The sequence below is a fragment of the Melanotaenia boesemani genome, chromosome 8 (genome assembly GCF_017639745.1).
Source record: "Melanotaenia boesemani isolate fMelBoe1 chromosome 8, fMelBoe1.pri, whole genome shotgun sequence".
In the NCBI taxonomy this organism is placed as follows: domain Eukaryota; kingdom Metazoa; phylum Chordata; class Actinopteri; order Atheriniformes; family Melanotaeniidae; genus Melanotaenia; species Melanotaenia boesemani.
The window spans coordinates 18,015,163-18,036,224 of NC_055689.1; the positions used below are offsets into that span (position 1 = coordinate 18,015,163).

General features: G+C 39.8%; 2 protein-coding genes across 6 annotated transcripts in view; one reads left to right on the forward strand and one right to left on the reverse strand.

The window, feature by feature from the left end:
- Window positions 1-903: 903 nt before the first annotated feature.
- On the forward strand, window positions 904-7,860 carry fam131a (family with sequence similarity 131 member A). Its single transcript, XM_041992419.1, has 5 exons — window positions 904-1,279; window positions 4,080-4,191; window positions 4,265-4,447; window positions 6,637-6,774; window positions 6,924-7,860. Exons 2-5 carry the CDS (start codon window positions 4,101-4,103, stop codon window positions 7,466-7,468), a joined length of 957 nt encoding a protein of 318 aa, XP_041848353.1. The 5' UTR covers window positions 904-1,279; window positions 4,080-4,100; the 3' UTR covers window positions 7,469-7,860.
- A 1,107-nt stretch (window positions 7,861-8,967) lies between these two features.
- Window positions 8,968-21,062, reverse strand: part of clcn2a (chloride channel, voltage-sensitive 2a) — a 53,703-nt gene continuing 41,608 nt past the window's right edge. For 2 of the 5 annotated variants that reach the window (XM_041992416.1, XM_041992412.1), the window contains exons 12-25: window positions 20,500-20,602; window positions 18,416-18,571; window positions 18,086-18,155; window positions 17,859-17,969; window positions 17,288-17,501; window positions 17,027-17,160; window positions 14,395-14,639; window positions 13,916-14,030; window positions 13,721-13,767; window positions 12,322-12,390; window positions 11,871-11,909; window positions 11,676-11,780; window positions 10,840-10,926; window positions 8,968-10,700 (exon numbers count right to left, since the gene is read on the reverse strand). In XM_041992416.1, coding sequence (XP_041848350.1) covers window positions 10,185-10,700; window positions 10,840-10,926; window positions 11,676-11,780; window positions 11,871-11,909; window positions 12,322-12,390; window positions 13,721-13,767; window positions 13,916-14,030; window positions 14,395-14,639; window positions 17,027-17,160; window positions 17,288-17,501; window positions 17,859-17,969; window positions 18,086-18,155; window positions 18,416-18,571; window positions 20,500-20,602 — 2,011 coding nt within the window. In that variant the 3' untranslated portion in view covers window positions 8,968-10,184. The remainder of the gene's footprint in view (window positions 10,701-10,839; window positions 10,927-11,675; window positions 11,781-11,870; window positions 11,910-12,321; window positions 12,391-13,720; window positions 13,768-13,915; window positions 14,031-14,394; window positions 14,640-17,026; window positions 17,161-17,287; window positions 17,502-17,858; window positions 17,970-18,085; window positions 18,156-18,415; window positions 18,572-20,499; window positions 20,603-21,062) is intronic. The other 3 variants (XM_041992414.1, XM_041992415.1, XM_041992413.1) reach the window with 3 other exon arrangements.

Consider the following 21,062-nt stretch of genomic DNA (forward strand, 5'->3'; position numbering starts at 1 on the left):
TTGGTAATTTGGAACCTAGTCTGTTTTTCCATAAAGTGTCATTCTTCCTCAATATTCAGTCACTGATCTATCCTTGGGGGGTCTTTTCATTCAGCCATGGTCTTTTTATGTGAGGGCAAAATCTTGAAGTGATATATGTCCCCACTCTGGAGTGTACAAAAGATTCAACACTGCTGAATTTATCCATCTTTTAGAGCCAGTTGGTGGTTGTGTTTTATACAAAGAGGACAAATCCATCCAGCAATCGGATGTTAATCCATTTTTTTTCCACTTAACTGTCTTAGTACCACTTCTGCTAGCTCTTACACACTTTAAAACCATTTTTCCAGCAGTATTTTATGCAATTATCACTTCATTACCTTCTAAATTTCCTTTTTTTTTAAGTCTGTATAATAAGAATGTCATAGCTGAAGATATCTGAACAAGTCTTTATTCTCAGACAAATTCAACCAAATATACAATTTTTCTATTTATTTTACATTTGTCAATAGTCTATAGAGAAGATGGTGCATGCTGTAAATTCTTACAGGAGCAGATTATGAATGACAGCTTAACTAGAGATGTCCTTTAAAGGCAGGTTATAAGATAACTGACAACTGATTGAACAGATTCAGGAAAAAATGCGTTAATTTGTATACACAGCAACAATTTAATGCTTTATAAGCCATAACAAGTATATACATGTAGCCTACCTACTGGGGCAGCTTATTTGTGTTCTGCTTTATTCTATTTGTCTTTTCCACTGTTATGTTTAATAACACCAACACAAAACTGGAAACATAATGTAAAAACATCATGACAGCAAAGACTTCTGGATGTTTTGAGGCTGCAGTAAATTTCCACACATTTACTGTGCGTCCTGTCACAGCTGTTTACCGACAAGCGACTGCGGATGTGTGAGGTCTCTCATGAAATGAATAAAAACTAAACATCGGTTGTTTTTCTTGAACTAAACCCGCAGGTTGCAGTATCTTCTTGGCTGCAAGGGGGTAGGAGGGGAGGGGGGGAGAAGCAATGACACCGCCTTGCTTCGATGACGCTCGCCATCGGGAGACATTTGGACAGCCTTCAGCCTATGTAACCCATATTCCGAGCAACAAATGGTGCGTCTGAGCCGGAGATGTAATCCTGGAGTTAGAAAGATGTTTCCGCCGTCAGTAGGGCACTGATGCTCAACTACAGACCCTGCAGCTGGAGGACAAAACGCGCGGTATCATCTGTTGATCGGATTGGAGACAATTAAGCGCATTATCATGAGCCGCAGCGGTCCGACTTCCAGGTAGGTACCATGAAAGATCCGCTGTGGAGGGAAATAATTAGACGCACGCGAGCATAAAGCTGTGCAGATGTATGTAAAGGGCAAGAGCTTTCGCTATATCCGTGGTGTTTATCTGATGCAGGTATCGCGCTATTGGTATGCAGATTGAGACTTCAGAGGTTTGCAGGGGATCTGCTGCTGCTGCCGCCTCTAGTGCCTTATTTTTCCTCATAATTGCAGGCTACATACTTGCTCTCGTCAATGGCGGGGGGATGTGTTATTCAGCCATCAGCGTGTCGCTTCTGTTGCTTGAATGCACCATTTCCAGATGAGAAAAAAAGGAAAGAAAAAACCTTTGCTTCTCAGCACTGCAGCTTCCTCCATTCACACAGAGCTGAAGATGTTTGGCTGCAAGCAGACTGACTTCACTCGATCCCACTTGTTGGTCATATAAGTCACAATCACAGTCTCTCTGGAGTTGCCATAAGAGACAATGTTTGGTCAAGTCACACTTTGATGTGTCAAACTTGGACAAAATAATCCAAAGACCTCATGCTAAATGCAGTTTTACTACAGTCATGTGGCTTGTGTGGATTAATTAGCAGCATTTTGTCAGATGTAATTTAGAGCTGGAAACCATCCATGTTAAATATGAGTTTTTAAACGTGACATCACATAATTAGCAGCTCTAGAGCCCAAATTGTGTCAGTGCAGTTACTCCTCTATATTATTTTCTAAAAAGTCCTAAAGCTGTAGGGGGAAAGAGAATATACAAAGAAAGACATAATCAAATGATATACTTTAAAACATGTAAATTTAATTGAGCCTACACAATTTTCAAATTGGAGAAGCTAGAACCAGAGAATGTTGTACTTATAATGACTTAGACCATATATCACGTAACTGAATATTATTGTTGATTAAATTCTAATCTCTTGACTAATGACTTGATTAATTAAAATATATGACTGAAGCAACAGAAGAGCAGAGCCTGTAAGTCTAAGCCAAATGCTATGTAACCAGCGTCTAGCAGTGGTTTCCAGCCTGGGGCCTGGGACTTTCCTTTGGGTCACAAGATAAATCTCAGGGGTCAAGAGGGAAGGTCACCTTACCACTGAAAGGCACATAAAAAAGGCAAAGAAGCACACAATGAGGTATTGTATAACTATGAAGACAGAAAAAATATTTAAAAACATAAAATTATTACAAAAAAAATCTATGGGTAAAAAGGAAAAGGTCTAATGTGAAAGCAAAATTACAAAATAAAAAGACTAATGAGAGCATCTGTGTTTTACTGGTTGTTTTTGGGACATTGAATCGCTTTAACATGTATCTAATCTGTAATGATGACATGATTAATGCTGTGTAAAATTGCTCCTCAACATACATTTATGTATGTATGTAACCCTTTTAATGTACTGGAAATGATCTAAATGGGTCAATAATAGAAGACAACTTATATAAAAGTCTACTCTATAGACATGTCACAAGCAAACTAAAAATAGATGGTCAAGAACCACAATAATACAGTGCAAATGCTGCTAATTTCCATGTGACCTACTATAATTGTCATTTCTAGTACTCAGTTGTAATGTAGGCTAAAGTAGAAGCTGATGTCCATTCATTGGACTTATTGTCTCCATGCGATTAAAGAGCTGAGCTGTCTGTGGTGCTGAAATCTGTGTAACTGAATCTCAACAGGAAGCCTTTTTGGAGCGCTGCATGTTGAACATGTTTATCAGCGTTCGGCATGAGTGACATCTCTCAGGTGCATTTTTAAGCTGAAGCTCTCCTCTGTGGAGCATGAGTTGTCACCTTGGCTGGAGAAGCTGTTTGCACCTTTATATCACTTCCTTCCAGCATCCCTGATGCACATTTACTGTCATGCTTGACTTCAGAGTAAGCCCTGAACCACTGTCAGAGGCTTTTTCTTTTTTAGCTGCTTTAGGGGCCAATCTGCTTAAGAATGTCTGTCAAGTCAGATGTGTGCTCAGGCAACATGTTTCTTGCTTGTTAAAAGTCAGCCACTCCCACCCGAACAGTTTCAAATCTTCTTGTGCTCTGACTACTATAGCTACAGATTTGGATGACCCATCTGGTCTACTTGGTCATGTGTGATTGTTTTGGACATGGAGTTCATTAGGTAGCGCTATCACTTTTAATCAGCAGCTTTGTGGTGAACAGGCCTGGCTGGAGCTGCTTACTCAGGGTTGGTCACACGCCATATGTTTGTCCAGTCAAATGGAGACTGTCTCCATTGCCCTCTCCGCCCCTCCACCCCAACTATTCTAACCGGTTTCACCGGCTTACTGTGGCTTTAGAAGCATCTGTGCAGTAAATTTAGGGCATTGCTGTCTGCTTGTCTGCCCTGTGGTTTAAACCACTATACTCAAGCTGTGATGTTTAGTTGTGTTGGTTTACTGCGCCGTGAAACCATCTCTGCATGTCCACAATGAGGGAGAGAACCAGGAGTAGTGAAAGAATGGAGAGACAGAGAGAGAAAGAGGTAGGATTTTTTTTCCAATCTTAAACTTGATGTGAAGCAGTTTTTTTTGTTTTTTTTTTTACAAGGAGGCCAAAGATGTGTTTTTGTTTGTGTTCATCCTGTGCTCCATATTTGATCTTTGAAGCTATTTTAAGGTTTTTCATTTAAAAGTTGCCACTGCGTTACAATTAGCATTTTTTTCTTTTGAGAAACAGAAAAAATTGACAAATGCTTAATATGGCATACAAAAACAAAATGAAACAAACTGTGTAGTTTTGTGCATTAGCAAACAAAAATACTTTTTGTGTTGTTGTTTAACTCTTACATGTCCTGCAGGTGAAATTTGAGGAGAGTGAAATGATTCCAAAGTCAGGAAAATCTCCAGCTGACTCACGGAAAGGTGTAGGCATCCATGAGTTTGCAGCACTGGCCAGATCCTCCTTAAATGGTGAAAGACCCTCTTTTGTTTTCTGTGTTTTTAACAAAACATCAGATTCTAACCTCTGTTACTTTGTGTCCAGGCATCTCTCAGGCAGTGAGGGACCATGTGACAAAGCCCACTTCGCTTGCTCAGGGCCGGGTCGCCCACCTGATAGAGTGGAAAGGTTGGCCAAAACCTGCAGCTGCTCCACCAGGCACCCAGTCACAGTTTAACTCCTACTGCCATCTGACTGAAGGGGAAAAGGAGGCTCGGTTTGCTGCAGGTATTCACTTTTTCTGTCTTTTTTGACCCTCAGCTGCCAGAATCTTTTGTTTATTTTATTTCAAAAGAGTGTGAGGGGAAAATAGCAGTGTTTTGTTTTTATTTTTTCTTAAGTCACATGTCTGATTGTGTCGGCATGTGTATCCTCTTAGCATTGTTTAACTACAGCATCATCTCGTGACCGGTGCCCACCTTCTGTTGTGCACCTAATCCCCTCAAACTCCTCTATGTCATCTATAAGCTCCACCCATCATGGTGTCTCTCGGGTGACGGCTTGTCTTGGCAGCAGATGGTGGCCTATTAGACACTCTCCCATAGCACTTCAATGTCCACCAGCAGTACATCAACCCTTGTTGTTTTGCTGTGACTCATCCTTTCTGGCGCCAGTGACATTGCTGTGGTTTGATGAGGAGACAGAGCGAGAGGGAGGAAAGCGAGGTGCGGAGTTAGCGTGCAGCATGTACTTTATGAAGTTTTCCTTTTTCTGCTTGCTAATCAACACAGCAAATTGCCAAAAAGGTCTTTCTGTGAATATTAAAGTTAAAGAAACCTTTTGAGCTGGACCAGTTTTATTTTATTTATGGGTAACTTATTAATTATTTTAGTATGTATTATGTATATATGTATTAATTTATGTGTTACTAGGTACTGTTCAACGAAGAAGACGATGCAACCTGCAGGTTTAGTTTAAGAAAACAAATTGGTACTTATTTCATGAGAGACCTCACACATCTGCAGGTGCTTACTGAATCAGTTCTGACATGATGCATACAGGATATGTGGGAATTTACAGCAGCCTCAAAACATCCATAAGTTGTTGCTTTCATGAGATTTTGGCCTTATCAGCCCAGTTTTGTGTTGGCATCATTAAATGTAGCAGGACTTAAAACAAAAAGGAAACAGAATATAGAAAAACACAGAAAAGCCATGCAAACGTGCTGCCCAAGCAAGTGCTTGTAGGACATACTTGAAGTAGTGGCTAGTAAAATATCAAACTACATAAATGTTTGCCAGTTTTTATTAAGGTATCTGTCATTTGCTTTCTTATAGCCTGTCATTTAGTATGATTACAGCTGTGTCATTTATAATCTTCTCCTATCATCATTTACTGCATCTAGCATCTTCTCTATAGACTACTGTTGACCTATTTAAAGAAACAGCTTATATATTCTAACATTTTATTCTAACCTGTATTTGTCATAGACTCATACAGCCTTATCTGTGCATCACAAAATAAGAAAAAATGGTTATATTATTCATATCTTCCTTAAATTGTTCATTTGCCACAAAAAAAAGAAGAATATTGGATTAATAATTTGTCTTACTGTCACTATTTAGCTAAAACTTATTAAATCACTTAAGTGGAGCCAATTGGTAAAATCAAACTCTCGCTGATGTTATTCAGGAGGAAAAACCTTCTGTTGTATTTTTTTTCAATGATAATTGGCTTATTATATTTTTATAATTTTTTTAGTTAAATTGTTTTGACATGTTGTACCATATTGCCACTGTACACCAGTATCTGGTCCTACATTACAATAAAGCCAATTTGTCAATATTGTAATAATATTTCAGAGTTTCACTGTCATTCTCTGAAAATTTATTTAAAAACTTTGAGTCATCTTGCACTCAAGAGTATATGCTAGTTTTGTGTCATACATTAAATTACTTCATTAAAAGTGAGTATTTTTTCTAAAAATGTTCCAAATCCCTTTAGGCTTTTTTAAACCCCATTGATAGAGGATCAAACCATAAAATGAAAAAAAAAACAAGTTGGCATGCAAAACTAGTAATAAAAAATAATAGCAAATGAAAGTTTCTGACCTTTTTGCTCTAAAATGAATTCATCAGTAACTCCCATAGCCACCCAGACATGTTAGTCAGGTCAGTTACACTCAACTACATACAGAGTTGATTATTTTAAAAGGACCACCAACCTTGTCTACAAAAGGTAAGGAGAAAAAAATATTTGTGGAAAAAAATGAATTGACATGGTATTTCATGAGAGAAGTTACCTTTTTAGTGGGAGTTATAGTCAGAGGTGTTTTTGGAGTCAGTTCAGTGGTGCAGGATTGGTCTTACTTATATATCTGGTGTTTACATCTATATTTTATTACACACAGCCTGTGATTTAAAACCAAAACATTTGAGAACTGCTGCATTAATTCATTAGACCTGTGTTTCTCATAGGTGTGGCTGAGCAGTTTGCCATTGCTGAGGCTAAACTGCGTGCCTGGGCGTCTCTGGATGATGATGACGAGGAAGTTTTCAATGATGAAGACTCCCACATGAATGGACAGACTAATACCGTGTCCAGCCAGGGCTCAGGTATTCAGTATGACCACAAAATGAATCATTTCATCTCATGACACTCATCATTAACAGTCATCATCAATGTAAGAACACTTTATCTCCATCTCCACCCCTCCAATAATCTATCATTTTCCAGGTGTTCTGACTTTTTACTCCTCCCTCAGAGTCCGCCATGCCTAATCCTTTCAGCGGAGAGCAATGGCAGCCTGAGACGCAAGGCCTTGAAGCACCATCCTCCGACTGTCCTATGGGCTCAAACAACAGCAGTCTGCTCTGCGATAGGCCTTCAACTTGCAATGACCTACATTCATCCCAGACCAACTCGCCTACTTTACCCAGCGACTGCATGAGTCCATTTCTGGAGGAAGAGGAAGAGCAGGAGAGGCTGGATGGTCTTGAGGAGCAGATGGTTCCTTTGCAGGAACAGCACAGTGAGGTCTGCATCCACAGCAAGCCAGAGTGGAGACCTCGAGGCAGGAGCAGCAGGTTTGACTCCTGCTACTCCACCTCTCATTCAGAGTCTCCTGGAGAGGAGGATGAAGAGGATGAGGAGGAAGAAGGCAGCGTGTTTCACGACGTTCGGGTTTGGCACTGCAGCCCTAGGGGCTTCTTCTCTGACCGGGCATCCTCCGGAGTGGCATCGTTCGATGAAGAGGAGAGAGAAGGGATAGAGGAGGAGAAGAAGGAGGAGAAAGAGTATTTGATGTGATGTGCTGTCCATCTTTAAGTCTCTTTTGGGTCTGTGTTGATTCTGATATGACATAATCTATTCTGCTTACACTCTAAACCTCTCGTCTCCTCTTCCTCATCGTCTCTTCTCGACTGGCAACCTTTTGCCCTTCATCCTCCTGGCTACTCACTGATCTCACCCCAGTGTTTATTGCTGTCCCAAACAGTGAACATGTCAGAGTTCAACCAGAACGTAAAGCTGTTGTTCAAACTGAGTTTTGTACATTTTCGTGAGTTGTGTGTTGCTATTGCGTTGGTTTTCTATGGATATTTTGTAGTGTTGTGTCTTTTCCGGGTCATGCTGTATAACGTGGTTTTGATATGGAGAGCCTGAATGTCCTGCATATATAAATATGATTTTTTGAAACATGATTCTTAATTGTTCTTTTTCCTACAAAAAAACAAACTTAACAAGAAAAAACAAAACAAAAAAACAACAACAATTTGACAGATTTTTCAATATGTTTTGCTTTAAATTTAATCATTCACTCTTACAAAAACAATTTCATGTTCTCTGAAAAATAATAATGGCTGCTGATTTCAAATCCAAAATTCTTCTGTATACAATAACATGTATGTGATTCTCCTCCATGTCTTTTCATATGTACAAAGCATATACAGGCCAGTGCCGTGTAAAGGGAGAAACTACAGACTTATTGCTTAACTAGATACGCTGCAAATTAGCTTATACGAATTCTACATTTAATTCCTTATATGGCGAGCACTACTGTACATTCTATATGCAACCAAAAAGTTAAGACATTAATTGTGCAATTGCTTACAGAGACAATAAATAAATAAATGAATGAATAAATAAATAAATAAATTGATAAATAAATAAATAGGCTGTTTTTTGGTGTGCTGCGGTGATATCACATAAGACTGAATATGGCTCAAAAGTGGTGGATGAAGGTAAAATACATCCAGTAGAAGGTCATAACAAATACTCACACACACTCTTTGCTCTACAACAGTGATCTTCGTACAGAGATAGATTTCTCAACATTGTATTAGAGACCAGGCGGGATTAAATGTTCTCTGTCATAAATATCTACAGTCACAGCACATGTGTCCTTGTCTGTTTGTGTTTGCTCTATACAACCGCCAGTATTTTCCTGTCACTCCGAGCTCAAGAGTCGCTCTTTTATCATGCTAAAAACATGTCAAACTCACAAACAGCATCAGATGTTTAAATGATGAAACACCAAACTTTGTAAAGACAAACAAGGCTACATGTGCAGTAAATTAGATCATGATAATTACAATGTGCTTCACTATCAGATAGAGCCCTGTACTAAGCTTTGGGACCTTTGAAAGCTGCCTTTGTCATTGTGTTAGCTGATCCCAGCTGACAAGACTTGGGGACAGAGAGAGACATTAATATAAGATAGTAAAAATAAATAAAAAAAACTCCAATAACAATATGTTGCGACATGCAGTTGTTGACTGTTAACCCAGTCAGCATTTCACCTTTAATACATTAATAATATAAATTTATTGCATATCAGCTGACACATAAACCAGAAAAAGCCGTTTATTCTGGCCCTCTAAGATACTGTATGTTCGTCCAGTGTTATTAAATAGGTAGTTGTTTGAATTCCACCATAGGTGTGCTCATTTGAATATTTTTTTTGTTCTGTGCTTTCTATATTATTTTCTCTTTTTCCTTTCCACCTTACATTATTTGCATGTGACTTCTTTCTGTACTTGTGTTGTTTGGCATCAAGCTATCAGGATGCTGTTTTGTCAAATTAATTTTAATAGTCTGGACCAAATTTGGAAAGTTTCTCTCTCACACACAAACACATGCAGACATCTATAAACACACGCACACACATGTACAGTAAAAGAAAAAGCTGGTGATGTTCTATATGCTTTTATCGTCAACAAATCCAATTTTGAAAACCAAACTGCTGAAGCCTGAGACTGGTCTGATGTGCTATTTACTATCACCATCATTTAAAAAAAACAACTAAAAATACACAATAAGCCACAGTGTCAACTCACCTGACATGATCCCCCATTACAAGAAACACAGGCACTGAGGAGACTTTTGGGATCTGAAGCTAAACAAATTCATCACTTACTACATGGCATAGTAAGAGGTAGGGAATAATTAAATTTATGTGACATGACTGGGAAGTTTCAACAGCTATTAAATGGATGTTGTGAAGCAAATCTCAACCAGGTCAGTAGTCCACCGCAGCAGTTTCCCAAATGAATATTTAAAAATGAAGAGTCAACAACATTGCAAGTCGACCAACGATATTTCAGAAATTTCCGTGACACGTGATAAGCTGCTAATGCATACTCCAGCCTCAAAAACAAAGATGAGGTGCTCCATCTACAACATGAAACTTTTTATTTCACTAAAAATAATTTATCTTCAAACTGCATATGTGGGGAAAAGAAATGCTTTTGCAGTGGGACTCACCCAATACGTGTAAACAAACTCTGATGTATAAAATATTAAATCTTTCAATAAAAAGAAATACACACGAAACTCAGAAAGAGCTGTTAATTTAGGTCTTATCAAGGGATCTGTTGACTGTAATAAATATATAAAATAAAACCAGCTTTTTTTTCACACTTTCTTTCATACACTTACAGAACTAACATTAGAAACACAAGTATCTCGGCTGGATTTCTACAAATGTAAGAAACAGCAACATTCAAGATATGACAGTAGGATCTGATTATTCGGACAGGTCCTCAGGGTGAACGGCGCTACCCTCTCCGTCAGGTTCTGATTGGTCCCTGTTCAGAGATGGACTCCCTTGCTCTTGTTCCATTACATCCGGCTCTGGAGTTTGGATTGAAGGCTCATAGTCACAGGCCAGCTCTGATTCCTCAGTGTGGGAGGGGCTATAGTCAAAAGTAAACTCTGATTGGTCCTCATTAAATGATGGGCTTTCCTGAAGCACCAACTCTGTCAGCTGGTTTGTGATCTCGCTGTGGCTGCTTTCAAACTGCAAATTTGTTTGTTCCAAGAAGCTGACAGGACTGTCTTTGTATGGAAGATCTGGCCTGTTGGCAACGTCCGGAGGGTTTGGTTCCCGTGGCAACGACAGTCCTCTGTGGCGCATGCACAGCTTGTGTAGTTCTGTTACCTCGGATACGCTTGTGCTGTTCCCACTATCACGAAAACTGGCCAGAGGAGGGCGCACTTTTACTCCAGTCACCGTTACTGAGCCCTCTATGGCCTTACGCAGCTGTAAATGCAGAGGAAAAGCCAAAAGGGAAAAAGAGATATAGTGTTTATAGAGTGGATAAAAAGAGAGAAGAGGTTGTCTTTTTATTTTTATTTTTTTAATTGTCACACTTCAACAATTCAATGAAACACATACACACCTCTTTGAGAGAGACTACTCCAACCAGCCGCCCCATGCTGGTGACGTAGGCATGGTCCAGGCCCAGCAGTGAGAAAATAGTGTGAGTCTGTGGATAGGAAGGAGAGGTGGGTCATGGCCTATATAGAGTCAAAGGGGGGCTAATTTGCATTTTAGATCTGGGTTATGTAAACTGTCATGCTGTAATTGGACTGCATCTTATTTTTGGTTTGATGGAAAATGAGTTTGATGAGGCAGTCCTCAAGTCATAAAATGGTGCACCCAATCACAACTGGACACATCATATGCTAAGTGTGAAGTACACGAATAATCATAAAAGCATTTGCTTCATAATGGCTTTTGAACAGAGCGAGCACAGAGAAGTTCCGATGTGGCATGATGCTCCTGACCTTGGGGATGACCGTTATTCTTCTTTTAGTTTGGCATGTTGACAGCTCACAGTTTAATGTTTACATTTCCCATTAACGTCACAAAATGTAGAATCAGACTTGGCAAAAAAAATACTGGAACAGGGCTTCTTGAGGTGCATCATTGTTGGCTTCCACAATAAAGCGGGGTCAGACTGTTAATGTTATGATTGTAAACGTCACCCTTCATCCGGTCATGACTCTATCAATATCAGTGTTACTGTGGGCCAATGGGTCTACTAAAGCCTGCAACAGTAGTGGCTCATTCTGCACGCTAGCCTCTGAAAGCAAAGCAAAGCTAGGTAACCTTTCGATTTAGGTCACAAAGCATCTTCATGGTGTGATTTAAATTTTCTTGAATTTTAAAGCTAAACTTCTATTAATAATGAAGGAAAAAATATGTGTTGATGGCGTTTTGTTGATACTGTACTTTGTGCAGAGATGTTTGCTCCACCAGCTGGAAGGGGGCAGGATCAATCTTGCAGTTCTTGAAATCCACCAGCTCATCAAGCTGCTGCTCCTCCCACTCCGCTATCTGCAGAGACACGGCCAACAGAGAAATGAAGCATGTAATCTCTGAATTATAAAAGTCATTCTGAATCTCTTCTATCTGTGAAGGTCTCACTTCTTCGGGGGTCATGCAGTCTTCCACTTCAGTGGAGTCCTGAAAAGACCAAATTCAATCAGCCACTGGTTCCACAAATACACAAATACACAAATACACAAAGCTCTGTACAAAATAAAACTGTGCACTGATCACATTGGGGTAGTCTGCTTTAGTTACCTGTTAGTGTCAGTGTAGCTGACACTGAACGGAGTTTAAACAACTTAAATTACTGAACTCTGATGTTAAAAAGACTTATCTCCTTCTCACACTCACACACACACACACACACACACACACACACACACACACACACACACACACACACACACACACACACATGCTCTCTTGGCAAAGCCACTCTACTGCTTTTGGTTTGCGCACTACAAATATTTTGGTCCAGCACTCACTACGTGTGTGTCGCAAGGCAACGGTTACTAAGCAACAGTCTCTAGGCGGCAGACAGTCTTACCGCCATGGAGATCCTCACTCGTTTGGGCTTCAGCTTTATCTTTTCAGGAGGAGCCGGCCCAGCTGGGCTCTTCCAGCCAAAAGGAGGGGTGGGGGGGGGTCAACACAGCAAAACATTAACACAGATTGAGAGAAGCTGAACAGTTTTTACCCCTTAACATGCAACATCGTATCCCAGCCTGACTTCTGCTGGGAGAAGTCTCTGTGATGGGAGCACAACGCTACTGAAAGGATATTATTACAACATCATTGATAAAAATGAGAGCACAGTATCTGTAGATACTGTGGATCTGGATGACAGACAGTACCACAAAAAAGGAACTGTAAGTCAAACATTTTACATTTTTGTTGAAATTTAAATGTCTATTTTTGCAGCTTTAATAATGAAAAATGATCGCTCACACACAACTGAATCAGCTTGTTTAATCTGCTCAGTGAAGCAGTGGCATGATCAGGATGCAAATCGTAAAGGGAAGCTAACAGACTTTTGAAAAATATTTTATTCTTTTAAATTTAATAATTATTATTGCACTGTTTTGCAGTTAAAGAGATACACATTGTTTCAACACTTAGATATTAACAAAAGTATTTAAGTTTAGAGGTTTATTCTAAAGAGGCCTCATATTCCAGATCCATCATGAATGACATTAACACATATATTATATATTCATAAATATATAAAAAAAAAATAAAAAAATGAAAAATATCATAAGAATATGTTAAATGAGAATAAGATGGTGTAAAAGGTGCAGGGGACATATTACACAAGCTAACAAAAGGTGGGACAAAGAAAATAATGTATCCAGAATATTTTACTGATAACCATGGTGATAATTAAGATATGAATCGTCGTCAACAGAATGAATAACTTTTTTGTGAATGTGGGACCAGAGTTGGCAGCGAAGATTTCCGGCCAAGGAAGAGACGCCATGTGAGGAACACTCATTAAGAATAATTCTCACTCCATCTTTCTCTCAGCAGTAGAAGAGTTGGAAGTTAAATCAACTGTTAAAAATGGTAATAAATTCTCTACAGACTGTGATGGTATTGATATGGCGTTGGTTAAAAGAGTTATCGATGGCTTCTCAAAACCATAAACTTACATCCACAATTTACTGTTCCAAACTGGCTCATTTACTCAGAAAATGAAAACAGCTAAAGTAATACCACCATTCAAGCAAGGTAATAAGCATCTGTATACAAACTACAGACCAGTGTCACTCCTCCCAGAAATTTAAAAAATCTTGGAAAAAACTTGAAATGAAAAGTGCCACGCCCCTAGGAAAGCCCTGCTTCCTGAAGGGGACTGGACTCAGACAGGGAGCACACACACACGCTCTCACAGTGCAGTACACACTCTTGCAGAGCACTTGTAAATGTATTCACTCTATATTTCTTACCTCAAGCAGCTCCTTGTCTTGATCAGCACAGGAGAGGGTCTGTGAGCCTTACAGATAAAAAAAAAAATCACAAATTTTTATTAAATTTGCTTTTCAGTCATTTATTTCAACTGATGTTTTCTTAGTGTCCTTTATCTTTGTTTCGATGTGTAATCGTCTGTCTGTGTGTGTTCGTGTAGAGGTGTAAGTACATACTATTTGGTGTCTCTGTTTCACTGATGGCAGACACAGTTTTCAAGGCTGATTTCAGAGGAAGCTGAACATTGGAAACCACGGGGCTGAAGGAGGACGACGACTCCTCTGTGGAGATCTATATGGAAAATATATTAAACAGAGGATGCCAGACACAAGCACATACACATACACACACAAGCACAGAAAAGACAAAAACAAGCACATGCAGGTAAACAAACAAGACAGCACAGGTAAGGGCACAGACGACAGAGACACAGAGAACAAGAGTTAATGTAAACGCACTAATAAATTACATTAATACAGTTTGCAAAAACTTACCACAACCACAAGAGCAGTCCAAAACCTCCATCTGTGCCTTTACCTACTGCTACATGCTTCACACATGCTGTTTCTCGTCCACTTTTGGTCTACTGCTTACAACCCACCCCAAGCGAAACTTCTCCCCAGCCCTGCCCCTGGCGCCCCCGGACGCCTCACACCTCTTGGTTGCTCACCAAGAAGCGGACCCCTTGGCGAGCGCCGGTGTTGGTCGAAGCGTTGAGGTGGCTGTGGGCACAGGGGGAGCTGGGGCTGCTATCCGTGGTCAGACTGGGCAGATGGTCCTGAGTGCCGTTGTCCTGGGCCTGCTGGCTGAGGTACTCCAGTCTCCTCTGGCGGCTCAGCTGAAGAGACAAGAGCGACTGGAGCTGCAGTCGCTCTATGGAGCCCAGCAGGATCATGGACTCTGAGGGAGAAGTGAGGAAAACAGAATGGCAAAGGAGAAGTATAATGATAGAAGACAAAGTGTTGAAAACAGTGTAAAACATACATGTTTTAACTTGGATGGAAGTTTTGAAATGAAAAGTTAGACATGCAGTATAGTAGTAATAGCTTGTGATATTTCTTTAGCTACCAAAACCACATTATAAGTAAAACCCAATTGGTATCTTTTATTTTAATTGGAAATGACATTGGGAAATGCAAAAGTGAGTTGTTAAGATGCCAAATGCATGTTAGGAAAAATCATCTTGAATGTGACAGAGAACATCTTATTCTTGAACTGTGGCAACACAAAACAAAAAGTTTTTCAGAATTTGGTTGAGGCTGGCTTTGGCTTGTAGTCTGAGCTCCAAATCATCCAAATAGTTTAAGACAGAGGTTGCAGAAGGAAAAGTGATTGTTTTGGGGTCACTTTGCTGCCTTAGTGACTGGGTAGTTCAATTTAGCACTTAATTCTTCAAGTTATCAAAGAGCTCTTAAAGAGAGACCTGAAACTGGTCCTCTGGAGCTGGTCCCTAGCACATTGTCATTTAACACATAGGCAAAGACCCAAGGCCTCATTTATCAAGCTTGCATAGGAACAGAAACCGGCAAACGCCAAATATAGGCAACTTTTGGGATTTATGAAAACCTAACTTGACAGGAAAATGTTCCAACTCTGACCCAGGTGTACGCACAAAATCTGGGAAAAAGGGAAACTGCGACACCACGGTACACAATAAAATCAAGAAAATGATGTAAAATGTGAGACATTTCTGTACAATCCACTATTACCTTTCACACTACGTGTTATTTATTAAAGCTGTTTGCAGAAATTAATAAAGAAGCAGAGTTGATATTAATTCCCCGTAGAGCGCACGCTCGGGGTGGAAAAAAAACAGGATTTTCAGGAAAAAGGGAGACGATATTGATAAGAACCTCAACCACTTATATATGTTCTGTCATTGTGAAACAAAACTTACATGTTATAAAACCCATCCAGCTAAATAAGGTGGACAGTCTGCTGCCAGCATGTAGCAGTCAGTGTGAAAAGTAGCTTTGGTCATTCATTGCAGCAGAGAGGATGCAGACTGGAGGCTGGAGGTCTAGAAGTGATGCAACGCTAATGAAACGCACAAGAGGTGGATTTCCTTTTATTTATTTATTCATACACAATGTTTTTTTTTTTTTTAAATTGTTGTCCCAATTTCTGTCAAGATGGTCTTTATTTCCTGCAACTCCTTGTCCACCTGGTTAACAGCGGTGATCATGTCCCTCTGCACCGCCTACCCAGCTGGAGCGCTCAGCAACTAAAGCAATATTATTTAACACTAAATAAACTGCTACCAATCTCAGATGTATGTGTACATATTTATTTTATAAATTAAAACAAATGACTAAATTACTGGTATCAATAATGTCATTTAGCAAACGCTTTTCTCCAAAGCGATTCACCACTCTGGGAATTGAACTTCAGCCTCCCACATGGCAGACGGATACTCTACCAACTGAGATATCCAGCTGTGTGTTCCGACTCCTCTGGCATGTCTTTTCTTCTGATACTGCGATGACAACATCTGCCACCTGCTACCACTATTCTGCCTTTCTGACACAAGTAATGTCCATGCCGTGCCCACCAATAAAACATTTTTACGTTTGTCAATGTGGTCCATCAGGATCTCCACCGCACACCCCGAAAAATTCCACTTCTTCCCTCTTTTTCCTTCTCAAGCAATCATGCAAATGATGTAATGAATATGTATCATAGGCGTCCACCTGACCATTTATAGTCACCATGTGGGCGTAGGAAGGCGTTCCCTCATGTGCGCCCGCTTTAGAGTTGATTCTAATTTATGAATGGAAACAGGTGTAGGACGTTTGTGCGCACTTTTTGATAAATCTGAAAGTTGAAGTGCGCAGCATTTCCTTTTTGCGCCGCAAAAGCCACCTGTAATTTGTTTTGCTACACAAAGTTTGATAAATGAGGTCTCAGGCCCTGGACAGATATAAGAGTCACTTACAGATTTGTACCAAAATATTTATACATAATTTGCTGTGATGGCTAGTACTTTGCACATTAACAGTCAAAATCTATGGCACTCAAAGGGGATTGTCCATATAGTGTAATTATTTATCTAAAATAATTTTTTAATAAATTTACCACACACAGCATCCTAAAGGGACAGTGTGTCCTAAATGTCAAAGGTTTTTGTTGGGATTTCTTATTTATTATTAAAATATGCCAATGACTTCATCATCATTCCTTTGAATATATCCACTTTATCTTTCTTTGTGGACCTAGCTGGGCGCATGCGTACAGCCAAGATAAAACAGCGATTACCAAGCCTGAACACATATTGTGCACACACTTACCTCTGGATTCAACCAGGGCGAGCGTTTTGAGTTGACCAGTCAATAGCATTTCCTGCAAGTCTCGGTAGGAAGAGTTAAGAGTGATGTAGCGCACATCCCTGACCATAATGTCCCCCACACGGATATTATATTTCCTGATACACAAAGGAGAGACAGATGTTAAGAAAATGCAACAAGAGTCAAATGAGCAGAAAAAAGAAGCATTAGCAAAAACAAAATCAAGATCAGAATTTGGCTTAGAATCATTAAGATCAGATTTACTCGTGGTGTCCCATCCCCAGTTCAGGCAGATAAGGAAGTTTCTTGATGCGAATGATGGAGTCGTACAATGATGGCTGGAGCGCCTGCGCCACTGCATTGGCCAGGATTACAGCGATCATCACAGGCAAGATGTGGGAGATTTGACCAGTCAGCTCAAACACAATCACTGCTGTGGACACAGTGTGGGTGACTGCTCCAGACAGCGCTGCAGCGCCTGTAGAGATGAAATGTAAATGGAATAAACTCTTTTTTTTCTTTGCCTCTCTAATGGGAGTCACAGAGTTAACTGTGTTTAACTCAAAATGTTCAACATAAAAAACAACTAATTGCTATTAATTACAGCAAATCAAAATAGTTTTCTACAGGATGTTGCTCTCATTCATACCATTCAGCACCGAGTGAGTCATGACTGTTTTCGGTTTAACTTCGCTCCAAAATTTAAAGTTCAACTTAAGAGGAATTGATTTTTATCAGACAATTTTTAAAAAAGTCTGAGAGAGGAAAAGTGGCCAGAAAATGTGTTAACAATTCATGGTTGATAAAAAACAAAAGATGAATTATGGCAACTTACCAACAACTGCATAACCGCCAGGAACTATGGGATACACACTACCATCCGCATGTATGCCATCAGGAAACATAGTTGCCATGATCTCTCCAACCAGTCGGCCAAATGCCGCACCTGTTAGTCATGCACAGATTAACAAGTAATTAAGTCAGAAGGTTTGCCAGCTCATTGTAAACAAAATAAAACAACATAAACAAACAATAAACAAAAAACATGGAGGTTTCCTTCACCTATAAGAAACACAGGCATGAAGGCCCCACATGGAACAGGCATGGTGGTGGCCACAGCAGACATCCAGAACTAGAATAAAGAGAAAATTTGAGGTAGAAATACTTAAAACAGTATCAAATTATACATTTTTCTCCATATACACAGAAATTTAGATTACTATGGATGACTCAGTATTATCAAGGCAGCAGAAACAACCTGAATCCAATAAAGAACAAAACAAATCCACCACGGTGCTGAAAAGTAGTTGCATTGTTAAAGGCAAAGGATGCATAAACTATACTTATTTTATTTTAGTGCCAATACCCTTTACACTCTTATGCAAGGCTTACCTTCATGATTATGAAGAGCATGAGTGTGACGAAGACATTGACCTGGGGGTGCTTCCATGCATGGTGGTGGCTGATGTAGTCAAACTCCTCAGCCACACCCTGACGGCACCATGTGCGGTTGTCAAACAGTGCGACCAGAGACTCATGCTGGGTCAGCTGACAGGTAAACAAAAGAAATGGTTATCTAAATCATAACCTCAGTTTATGAACATCAAGCTCCACAAACCTTAATGGTTAAAAGTTGTTTGCTTTGTTCAGGTTAATAATGTAAATCTCAAAACAAACATTTAGTGGCAAAAGCTCAGCTGGTTTTGAATCCTTAAAATTTAGGCCCTGAGTCAAACTGGCTTCATTTTCTGCAATGTTCTTTCTATCTTGATGAAAACACACAAACTAAAGACACACTCAGACTTTGGTGCAGTACCTGTCATTTATGTTTTTAACTGAATGTGCTGAGGCACAGAGCTTGCAGAACAAAATGTGTGACTGGACTGTATGCCGGCATGGGAACAGACTTGTTGACAGACTTTCACAATTAAATCTGGACACGTCACACATTCACATTCAACAAATGTCAGACTACAAGTTAAAGGATGTTCTCTAATGCAATACAAAAAAAAAAAAAGAAAAAAAAAGAAAAGAACCTGTTACGTCTTTTAAATATTGCATCTACAGTATGCATCTCCTCCCTCAGCAGCCACCTTACCACGGTGGAGGAGTTTGCACGTCCTGATGATCATACGATCTATGTTGTCAGGTGCTTCATGCCCCTGACAGGGTCACCCATGGCAAACAGGTCTCTAGGGGAGGGACCAGACAAAGCACACCCTATGTGGTGTGTGGTGTTTGTTATTGGACGTCTGTGCTCGTCATGGATTGTCCATAATGAACATCATGCTCAAGCATAAGTGTCCACATGTGCACTTGGCACCAGACACTCTAAGCCACAGTTGCATGTCTTGGACGCTCCGGTGAAGAAAGGGGTGGAGCTGTCAACTGATCACCACCTGGTGGTGAGTTGGCTCAGATGGTGGGGGAGGATGCCGGTCAGACCTGGCAGACCCAAACGTATATTGAGGGTCTGTGGGAAAGTTTGGCAGAGTGCCCTGTCAGAAAAAGTTTAAACTCCCATCTCTGGCGGAGCTTCGATACAGGGATACAAGGAACCCCGGATAAAGGGTAGAAAATGGATGGATGGATGGATGGATGGATGGATGGATGGATGGATGGATGGATGGATGGATGGATGGATGGATCTACAGTATGTAGCCAAAGCTTATGCTAATTTAATAAACCATACAAGTACTATTATTTAATGATGTAAAGCCTCATTTTATGCAGCCCATGGTGGTACGAATCTCAGCTGTGGCTACAATAATAACTGTGATTGAATCCATAGCTTATAGCTCTGCTTGTTGTTGTTATGATTCTGACTACATGTAAGTGGTTGTGTGTGCTGGGCTACAGGGTTGTGGTGTGACCACATTTATTCTAGCAACACATCTGTCACATCTGATCAAAACAACGCAGGTTTAAATCCTATGTGGCTTAATAATGCTTTAATAGGAATGGCAAAGAGCTGTTAGGATAGAGCGTGGGGGGATTACTAAAGTCATTGGGTTCATCCTGAGCATACCATGAATGTCTGCAAAAATTTCACTGCGTTAGCTTCTTCTGGATTAGAGCTGTGGTCTAGCAAACTGACGACCATCCCTCACATTACAAAAAAATCTGACGGTGTTTTCTGGGAACAAGTAAACTAACATTTTCTTGATCAAAAAGAAGTTTTTCTGTTCGCTAACAACAAACGTCTCATGTCTTGATCTGTCTTTAAACACACCACATGATGCTACAATTTAATGTCAGAAATCAACTGAGAAGTTCAGGCAGAGGGTTAAATTTTTATGAGAAAAAACAAAGTTTAACATACTATATAGGAAAGCTATTAAAAAGGTTATTGGTATCAAAAATGACAAGCGCCACCAGACACTGATACTCACTTAATTTAAAATGAACATCAGTCAGCTCACATCAGTCAGGGCATGCTTTAATTCTGACAAAAGGGTGTGAATCTATTTTCTCACCTGTCCAGCCATGAACTGTCCAAAGCCCGGAGGGAATGTGAGAGTGGAGACCAACAGGGTGACGAGAGCAGGATACACCAGACGCCTGACAGGAAGAGATGGACTGTCGGGTCATTAATTAGTGTGTTTGTCACACTGTTCATGGATACATGATTCCTTGGTCTACAAAAAAAAACACTCTATGATAAACGTAAAATAAACTTTATTCATACTCCTACATTTCCCAGTACATTAGCATTATAACTTAGAGCATGAGAAAAATATCAAACATAAATGCTGTTTTGGTGATTTCTTCTCTGTTTTTATTATCTGTGTTTCTTTTTGCTGTTGAGTTTTAAAAGTATACTTAATGTTTTTATGATTTGCTTTTTTTTTTGTGTGTTTTCTGAATGTTAATACAAGAAGAAACTAAAGCAATAACCGAAAAGTTATAGTGGAAGTGATAAAATGATGAATAACAGAAGTGTTAAAAGCAGCTACAGAAATGTGTTAAACTTTGGCTTTTGTATTTTTATTTGTATTCTGTGCAGTGAGCTCTCAGGGCCTCCGCCCTTGTTTATCCT